The sequence below is a fragment of the Salvelinus alpinus genome, chromosome 7 (assembly GCF_045679555.1).
Source record: "Salvelinus alpinus chromosome 7, SLU_Salpinus.1, whole genome shotgun sequence".
NCBI lineage: Eukaryota > Metazoa > Chordata > Actinopteri > Salmoniformes > Salmonidae > Salvelinus > Salvelinus alpinus.
In genome coordinates, this window is record NC_092092.1 from 23,237,582 (window position 1) to 23,246,653 (window position 9,072).

The 9,072-nt window shown below is 44.1% G+C and overlaps 1 protein-coding gene across 1 annotated transcript; it reads left to right on the forward strand.

Moving 5' to 3' along the window:
* The first annotated feature begins 1,444 nt into the window (after positions 1–1,444).
* abcb10 (ATP-binding cassette, sub-family B (MDR/TAP), member 10) lies at positions 1,445–7,272 on the forward strand. Its single transcript, XM_071409476.1, has 13 exons — positions 1,445–2,382; positions 2,614–2,814; positions 2,966–3,168; positions 3,755–3,889; positions 4,050–4,196; positions 4,423–4,558; positions 4,726–4,821; positions 4,967–5,176; positions 5,282–5,361; positions 5,474–5,654; positions 5,871–5,914; positions 6,011–6,045; positions 6,226–7,272. The coding sequence occupies exons 1-13, from the start codon at positions 1,941–1,943 to the stop codon at positions 6,476–6,478; spliced, it is 2,163 nt and encodes a 720-aa protein (XP_071265577.1). The 5' UTR covers positions 1,445–1,940; the 3' UTR covers positions 6,479–7,272.
* The last annotated feature ends 1,800 nt before the right edge of the window (positions 7,273–9,072 follow it).

Sequence of the window (9,072 nt, forward strand, 5' to 3'; positions counted from 1 at the left end):
ACACTGTTTCCCATGCTTGTTCAATGAACCATAAACAATGAATGAACATGCACCTGTGGAACAGTCGTTAAGACACTAACAGCTTACAGATGGTAGGCAATTAATGTCACAGTTATGAAAACTTAGGACACTAAAGAGGCCTTTCTACTCACTCTGAAAAACACCAAAAGAAATATGCCCAGGGTCCCTGCGTGAATGTGTCTTAGGCATGCTGCAAGGAGGCATGAGGACTGCAGATGTGGCCAGGGCAATAAATTGCAATGTCCGTACTGTGAGACGCCTAAGACAGCGCTACAGGAAGACAGGACGGACCGCTGATCGCAGTGGCAGACCACGTGTAACAACACCTGCACAGGATCGGTACATCCGAACATCACACCTGCGGGACAGGTACAGGATGGCAACAACAACTGCCTGAGTTACACCAGGAACGCACAATCCCTCCATCAGTGCTCAGACTGTCTGCAATAGGCTGAGAGAAGCTGGACTGGGGGCTTGTAGGCCTGTTGTAAGGCAGGTCCTCACCAGACATCACCGGAAACAACGTCGCCTATGGGAACAAACCCACCGTCGCTGGACCAGACAGGACTGCCAAAACTGCTCTTCACTGACAAGTCGCGGTTTTGTCTCACCAGGGGTGATGGTCGGATTCGCGTTTATCGTTGAAGGAATGAGCGTTACACCGAGGCTTGTACTCTGGAGCAGGATCGATTTGGAGGTGGAGGGTCCGTCATGGTCTGGGGCGGTGTGTCACAGCATCATCGGACTGAGCTTGTTGTCATTGGGAAGACATCCTCCTCCCTCATGTGGTACCCTTCCTGCAGGCTCATCCTGACATGACCCTCCAGCATGACAATGCCACCAGCCATACTGCTCGTTCTGTGCATGATTTCCTGCAAGACAGGAATGTCAGTGTTCTGCCATGGCCAGCGAAGAGCCCGGATCTCAATCCCATTGAGCACGTCTGGGACCTGTTGGAATGGAGGGTGAGGGATAGGGCCATTACCCCTAGAAATGTCTGGGAACTTGCCGGTGCCTTAGTGGAAGAGTGGGGTAACATCTCACAGCAAGAACTGGCAAATCTGGTGCAGTCCATGAGGAGGAGATGCACTGCAATACCTAATGCAGCTGGTGGCCACATCAGATAATGACTGTTCATTTTGACCCCCCCTCCCTCTTTGTTGAGGGACACATTATTTCATTTCTGTTAGTCACATGTATTTGGAACTTGTTCAGTTTATGTCTCAGTTGTTGAATATTGTTATGTTCATACAAATATTTACACATGTTAAGTTTGCTGAAAATAAACGCAGTTGACAGTGAGAGGACGTTTATTTTTTTGCTGAGTTTATATGTTTCCGTGGAAGATGACATCGATTAATCGAGTTCGCTTAGCAATGTCTTTCAAAGTTTTTCTTATATTGTCGGCCATTGATTTCCGTCAGGGACTTTAACAAGAAGCAGCTAGGTTATTTTCCGGGGGTCACCTTTTCTATTGAACAGAGCGGTTTTTCTTTTCGTAGAGTTGTGTGTACTTCTGACAGTCGGTTACCGTTAGGCTGCCTTGTCGCCTGCAGATTGTGTCGACATGTCACTCCTATCGACAGACATATTGTTGTGACAGGGCGCTCCCAGCGCGATAAAGATAACTTCGCCTAAATGTGGCTGTCACGAACAGATAATGATGAATAACCGCCAGGAACCCACAATGTAATAGACATTATCATTTGTCGTTAGTGTTGGCTGGACACGAAGGAGGACGTTGACCTAACTGTGTTTTTATGTTGGAATTCGCTGGCCTCATCGTATGTGAAATGTAACATGCTCGTTCGCACTTTCTTGCTATGTTTTGGTCATTTGGTAGGTAGCTGGCAAGCCAACGCACTTGAGTTTGTTTTTCTTGTTTTTATGTGTCAGTCGCTCACTAGCTGTCTTGCAGAATGGGACTGTTGCTGTTGCAATTGTCAAAATGTCCAGGCGTGAATATTTTGAAGCGCGAGGTTCACTCCCGTGTACAAAAACTATTTTGGTTAGAACGCCAGACGTCCAGGGGACAACGAAAGGGGCGAGAGGTGAGTGGGAAAAGGTTCGAACCTGTGGCACGCTCTTCGCTTTTACACCCGAGGAGATGCAACTCTCTTGTGCCCTGTGTACCACTTAGACAGTTCACCATACCCCCCCATTTGTTGAGGAGCTCATGGACAACAACTGTAAACTTTGCCAACTACAGCTCTTCGACAGACTCAAAACAAGCAACACAACAAGAAGTTGGCAGTAAAGATCTGCAGTCAACGGAAACAAAACAATCCCCAACTCGGATACCCACTGAGGATGTCAAAAGGATTTTAGAACTTGCCCACCCTGAGCGCTTGCGACTGTCAGGTAGGCCATGTCATTTAAGGTCACCACAGGGATATCTTCAAAAATGACCAACGTGCCACTGAAATAATGTTATCACCAACTTGTGCCTGTGTAGGGTTGACCAAATTACATAGTTTATTCCTTACTTGGGCCCTATTTGTTGTCATGAAAGTTTCCCTTTTTAAACAATAATACAGTAACATCACTTGTTTTGATTCTTATATTTTTTGTTTTCTATACCATCCTCCTCAGCGGCTGTGGGCTTCTTAATGGTCTCCAGCGCTGTCACAATGTCGGCGCCCTTCTTCCTGGGCCAAGTAATTGACACCATCTACACCAGCTCTTCAGAGGACTTCAGTGCCTCCCTCCGCTCTCTGTGTATCATGCTCTCAGGGGTATTCCTTTGTGGGGGCGCTGCTAATGCTGCCCGTGTCTACCTCATGCAAATCTCAGGTGAGCGTCACAGTTTGCTTTCAGTGCATGCAGAGTGGGTTTACATATTAAACAGATGTCCATCTCTGGATTTCTTTTGTTATTACTACTGTGACTTTGATGCCATACAGAGGAACTAATCAAACATTTCAAAAATATGTCACTCTTGCAGGGCAACAGATTGTGAGAAATCTACGTGTATTCCTATTCTCCTCGATTCTGAGGCAGGAGGTGGGTTTCTTTGATAAGACCCGTACCGGGGAACTCGTTAACCGCCTATCTGCAGACACGGCACTCATCGGCCGCTCCGTCACAGACAACCTTTCAGACGGGCTCCGCGCTGTCGCCCAGGCAACAGCTGGGGTCAGCATGATGGTGAGAAATGGACCTCTCCACACATTTGTTTGTAAAGGGTGTGTTAGGGTGTTAAAGTCCATTCTACTCTGTACTGGGATCAGTTCTAAGATTTTGAGTCACATGGGAATGCAAGTTGTATTCAGAGGTGAAACTGGTTTGACATTAGGAAGATGTGATTTTTCATCCTTTCATGTACAGCTTTCCTTAGCGGTTCCATTGTTCTGGTTACTGTCATTGTTCTTTGTCATTGTTCTGGTCCCTCTACATAGGATCTGGTTTGACCCCAGTTCTTCATGTTACAACAAGTATATTTAGAATTTATAAAGTTAATTCCTTGAGTTTCCTCCTTGGTTACTATATATTCCTAGGATGTCATTTCTAAAACGGATGACCCGTAGCAAAATATCCATAACTCATTTATCATAGTAAATATAGTACAGTTGAATACATTCATGATAAATATGTTCACACATCCTCTCCGGTCATTAGTGGCTTTACAGGTTCAAAATCCCTTTATAAAAAGGTAACCGAGCAGGCTTAAAAGACTTGGGCTGAATTGCCTCCTCACATTTCCTGGCATCTCCCTCTCGCTCTCTGCCAACAGTTTTACGTGTCACCAAGTTTAGCAGCTTTTGTGCTGCTGATTGTGCCTCCTATGGCTGGCCTAGCTGTCATATATGGGAGATACCTGCGCTCTATATCCAAACGTACACAGGACTCTCTGGCTGATGCCACACAGGTAAGACGAGACCCGTTCTAACTGCACAGCATGAGTCATTACTGAAGCAGTGTTGCGCCGTAGATTATTCTCCAAGCAGAGTACATAGACACCAGGTCTTTTAATCATACATTTTTTTATTGAAACTAATTGATCAGACTGATACTGTGTTGTCTTGTAGTTGGCAGAAGAACGCATCAGCAACATGAGGACAGTTCGGGCGTTTGGTAAGGAGCTGACAGAGGTGGCCAAGTATACGGAGAAGGCCAACTATGTTCTCCACCTGGCCAAACAGGAAGCCGTTTTGAGGGCTGGCTTCTTTGGCGCGGTGAGCATCCAACAATTCAATGTTGCCCAATGTTCCCTAAAGAGAAATGGAGTGGTTAACATTTTCTCAATCAACGTCAGTTGAAATGTAGTCAAGCCCTTTTGGCCTTTTGAAAGACTGGAACCACAGAGTTGTGCGATCTGTGGTGGAAGCTTCTGCTTTTATGACCTGTGTGTTTCTTTGGGGGTCATTGGGTTGTAACTGGTTTTGTATGAGTCTCTTTTAGACTGGACTCAGTGGCAACATCATCATCCTGTCAGTGCTGTATAAGGGAGGGCTATTGATGGCCAGTGAACACATGACTGTGGGAGAGCTCTCTTCCTTCCTCATGTACGCCTTCTGGGTGGGCATTAGCATTGCAGGTAGGGCGTATATAATTGTCTCATTGCCTATGCATTCTGAGGAAAACCCCCGCTCATTAATCAATGAACAAATCACACTGTTAGAATTTCCATTTTAATAAGAAACTGATTCTCTCTATCCCCTAATCTGTCTGAGCAGCTGTTTAAATGTCTGTTTCATTGAACAGGTATGAGCTCGTTCTACTCTGAACTGATGAAGGGCTTTGGCGCAGGGGCACGGCTTTGGGAGCTACTGGACAGGAAGCCCGAGTTCCCCCTCAATGGTCAGCATCAAGCCCTGCCATTCTAGACCACACTGAGAAAGCATTGTGCAAAAAAACTTAATTACATCACACTTGTCTAGTAGTCCTCTGCATCTAAACTGGCATGTAAACGTACATGTCCATGTTCCTCCTCATTTCTCTGAAGAGGGTATTGTGCTGAGGCCGGAGCAGCTTAAGGGTCAACTGGAGTTCCAGAATGTCTCCTTTGCCTACCCAACCCGCAAAGACGCCCCCATCTTCCAGGACCTGAGTCTATCTGTGCCTGCTGGCTCAGTCATGGCCGTGGTAGGGCCCAGCGGATCAGGCAAATCCACTCTGGTCTCCCTGCTGCTCAGGCTCTACGACCCAGTTGCAGGTGAGGACTACAGCTGAGGTCATCTCTTACAGCAGCGTCATGTCACTGTATGTCTTCCATTTCGTCAACAGTCTTCTGATTTAGAGATCCTTTTTTGCTGTATAGGTGTGATCACTATCGACGGGCATGATGTGAGAGATTTGAATCCTTATTGGCTGAGGAGTCACATTGGAACTGTTAGTCAGGTAATTGGTCACATGACTATTATTAGTAGGCAATATGTTCCCATTGTTGTGGCTAAGCTGTGCTTTGACATGTGGTCTAACCCTGTGGTATTCTCCCTCTGTGGGTCTGCAGGAGCCTGTACTCTTCTCCTGTTCCATCGCTGAGAACATTGCCTATGGAGCGCCCGACTCTGGCACGGTCACAGTTCAGGAAATCCACCGGGCTGCACAGATCGCCAACGCTTATGAGTTTGTCCGAGGTTTCCCAAAAGGCTTTGACACTGTGGTGGGAGAGAAGGGTGTTCTACTGTCAGGTGAGACAAATGCATGCATATCAGGAATTTTCTTTGATTTTGTGATGTGATTACATAGTTGATAGGTGTTCCTAAAAAAAAGAAATTGTTATGGTGTTGGACTTCACTGGGCATTCTCAAACCGGAATGATCTGACTACAGAGTTATTGTTCATAACTAAAACCATCGCTTCTTTAACAGCTTTAATGTAATGACTAGTTTTGCTTTAACCAACAGGTGGTCAGAAACAGAGAATTGCTATTGCAAGGGCTCTGCTTAAGGTAATTTTAATTACACCCGATTACATGCATCAACAATTTTATGTTTTAGTCAAATGGGCAAATGTTGTAATGTATGCATTCTCTCCCTTCCCTCAGAACCCCAAGATACTTCTACTTGATGAGGCTACAAGGTAAGACATTGTGCATGGTCTAATCACATTTTACATGAGTCGCTCTACCTCCATTTTGGACAGTTAAGCAACGTCAATCAGCTGGGTGAAGCAGTGTCAAACAACCCAATGACATGTGAGCTATAACTCATGGACCTCTATTCACTTTTGCCCTCTCTTTTCCATTCCCCTCTTCATCAGTGCCCTGGATGCAGAGAATGAGTTCCTGGTCCAGGAGGCTCTAGAGCGGCTCATGGATGGGCGCACAGTGCTGATCATCGCCCACCGCCTCTCCACCATCCAGAATGCTGACGCCGTGGCTGTGCTGGACCAGCGGCGTGTGGTAGAGTGTGGGCAGCATGCACAGCTCCTGGGCAACCGCCAAGGCGTCTTCAGGAAGCTGATGGAGAAACAAGCCTTCCTTCAAGAGGGGCAAAAGCAAGCGTTGCGTTGAAAAGAGCTGTGGTGGGGGAGGGGGCCTTAAATGTAGAGAAACTGCCTTTAGCTGTGTGGTGACGTGCTAATCACGCTGCGCTCTGCTACACTCCTCAGTCTGTCAGTGGTGTGTGTGAATCAGTTTAAGCTATTTGCAAGGGAGCATTTGAATATCAACTGGAACATGGATGATTTTAATATTGCAGAGCCATCTCATAGCGCTGACGGGGATTCATTTTGAGACAGCCAGTAGGTTTGGATTCTCTTCTTTAGGACACCCAATTTGAGTATCATTATTCAAGCTGCAATATGTAACTTTTTGGGTGACCTGACCAAATTTGCATAGAAATGTTATAGATCAGTCACTCATTGAAAGCAAGTCTAAGAAGGGGTAAATCTGTTCTATGTGCGCTATTTCTATGCTTCCTGTTAAGTTTCGTTTTTACGTCTTTTACTTTCGGTTTTGTACACCAGCTTCAAAAAGCTGGAAATATATCTTTGATTCTGAAAAATATATTTCACAGTGGTTTAGATGGTATAATGATTCTCTACACTGCTTCCTAGTTTTTTCACACAAACTGAAATTAGGCAAACTATTAGTTTCAGCTACCAGGAAATGGTGGCGCGAGTTCTGGATATTGCATCTTTGAGGTTAGGATATGCAGGAAATATGAACGACACACTTTGAAGTACGGCCTATATCAAGTAAATATTATAAATGAGTCACTATGCCTTTTCAAGAAAGCAAAAGCTGTCTTTTGTATTAAATAACTACTTACCAGACTGAGAAAATATACACTGTGGCAAGTTTCTTAGGTACGCCAACCCATTCACAAAATTGGGTCATGCCTTTAGATGGTGACTCACGTGGCTGGCTATATAAAGCAGATGGACGGTCATCGAGGCATTCAGTTATTGTTCCATTGAAGGTTAGAATGGGTGAAAAGATTGACCTAAGCGACTTTGAGCATGGTTTGATCGTCGCTGCCAGGCATGCAGGTTCCAGTATCTTAGAAACGGTCAGCCTCCTGGGCTTTTCACGTACAACCGTGTCTAGGGTTTACCGAGACAGGTGAGACAAACAAAAAAACATCCAATCAGCAGCAGTCCTGTGGGCGAAAACAGCTCGTTGATGAGAAGTCGATGGAGAATGGCAAGAATAGTGCAAGCTTACAGGCGGACCACAAACAGGCAACTAATGGCGCTCAACGACATTTTGGAACGCACAACTCATCCGTCCTTGTCACGGATGGGCTATTGCAGCAGGGGTTCACTCCTATCAGCTAAAAACAAGAAGCAGCTCCAGTGGGCACGCAATCACCAACACTGGACAATTGAGGAGTAAAAAAAAACATTGCCTGGTCTGATGAATCTTGATTCCTGTTGTGTCATGCCAGAGTCAGGATTTGGCGTAAGCAGCGTGAGTCCATGGCCCATCCTGCCTGGTGTCAACAGTAGAGGATGATGGGGAATGTTAAGTCCATTGATAACAATTGAGCACTGTTTCCATGCCCTGAAGAATTCAGACTGTTCTGGAGGCAAAGGGGTGTCTGACTCAGAACCAGATGGGTGTACCTAATTAACTAGCCACAGTGTCCATTTATTTGTTACAAGTTATCCAAAACGTGAAGCTAGCATTGTCAATTATGTAGGCATATTTCAAAAACAATGGCAAACATACAGAGCACTGATATACAAGCAACATTGACATAAATGTGGACGATAATCAAATATCTTACATTGTAGTTGATAAAGCAAACAAACCACCACTGATCAGTTATGAAAATGATATGCAAATGTTCTGCTATTTCACCACTGGCTATTATTTCATTGATGGATAGTATGCTGGATATTTGATTTACATAAAATACTATCACAAAATTAATCTTCAAAGATGCTTTTGGGTCTTCCATTGGTACCAATTGTACATTTCTGAACAATCTAACATTCAATAGGTAGAATTTGACCAAATCCATGTTATCTTGATAGTATGACTGAAAGACCTTGCAGACTTTTTAGTATTTGGATTTAGAGTTCAGCACCATCCTTTATACTAATGGGATATGTAGATCTTTAAAATGTGGCATTATAAGCTCACAGTATCAAATAACATTTATTTTCTTATCTGACACTGATTAATACATTTTTCTCACTTACCTGTGACACTGGATGTACTGTGCCTGGATTGTACTGCAAAGAAACATTCACTGCTCTGTTTTGTGCCATTTTACTCCTCACATTTTAATCTTGGATTCAGTAGTCACCCTTGTGCAATAGAAAAGCAAGAACAAGAATGGTAGGGAGATTTTAATTAACTTTGAGCTTCAACCAATGCCATACCAATGTTCCATACCAATGTAAGTCCTATATAAATGTCCTCTACAGAAGGCTCCTGGGTAAAATCAGTATGTTGTAATAATGTATTCAAATATGATATTTTAATGATTTTGTGTGCTAAATTATTAGGCCTTTGTGAAAAATAAAAGATCTTATTAATATTCTGTGATTTCCTTTTCAAATATAAACTCATTAATACAGAACCTTACGATGCAGGAAAAGTTACATTAACTGTAAAATGTTTTTTATATTATCTCAGACTCATATTTCTAATCA

What these genes read in the sequence shown, in the direction of transcription:
- abcb10 (XM_071409476.1), top strand. Translation starts at nt 1,941, where the DNA reads ATGGGACTGTTGCTGTTGCAATTGTCAAAATGTCCAGGCGTGAATATT. An exon ending in GGTGGGCATTAGCATTGCAG is followed by an intron (nt 4,559 to 4,725) that starts GTAGGGCGTATA and finishes TTCATTGAACAG; the next exon opens with GTATGAGCTCGTTCTACTCT. An exon ending in GCCCGAGTTCCCCCTCAATG is followed by an intron (nt 4,822 to 4,966) that starts GTCAGCATCAAG and finishes ATTTCTCTGAAG; the next exon opens with AGGGTATTGTGCTGAGGCCG.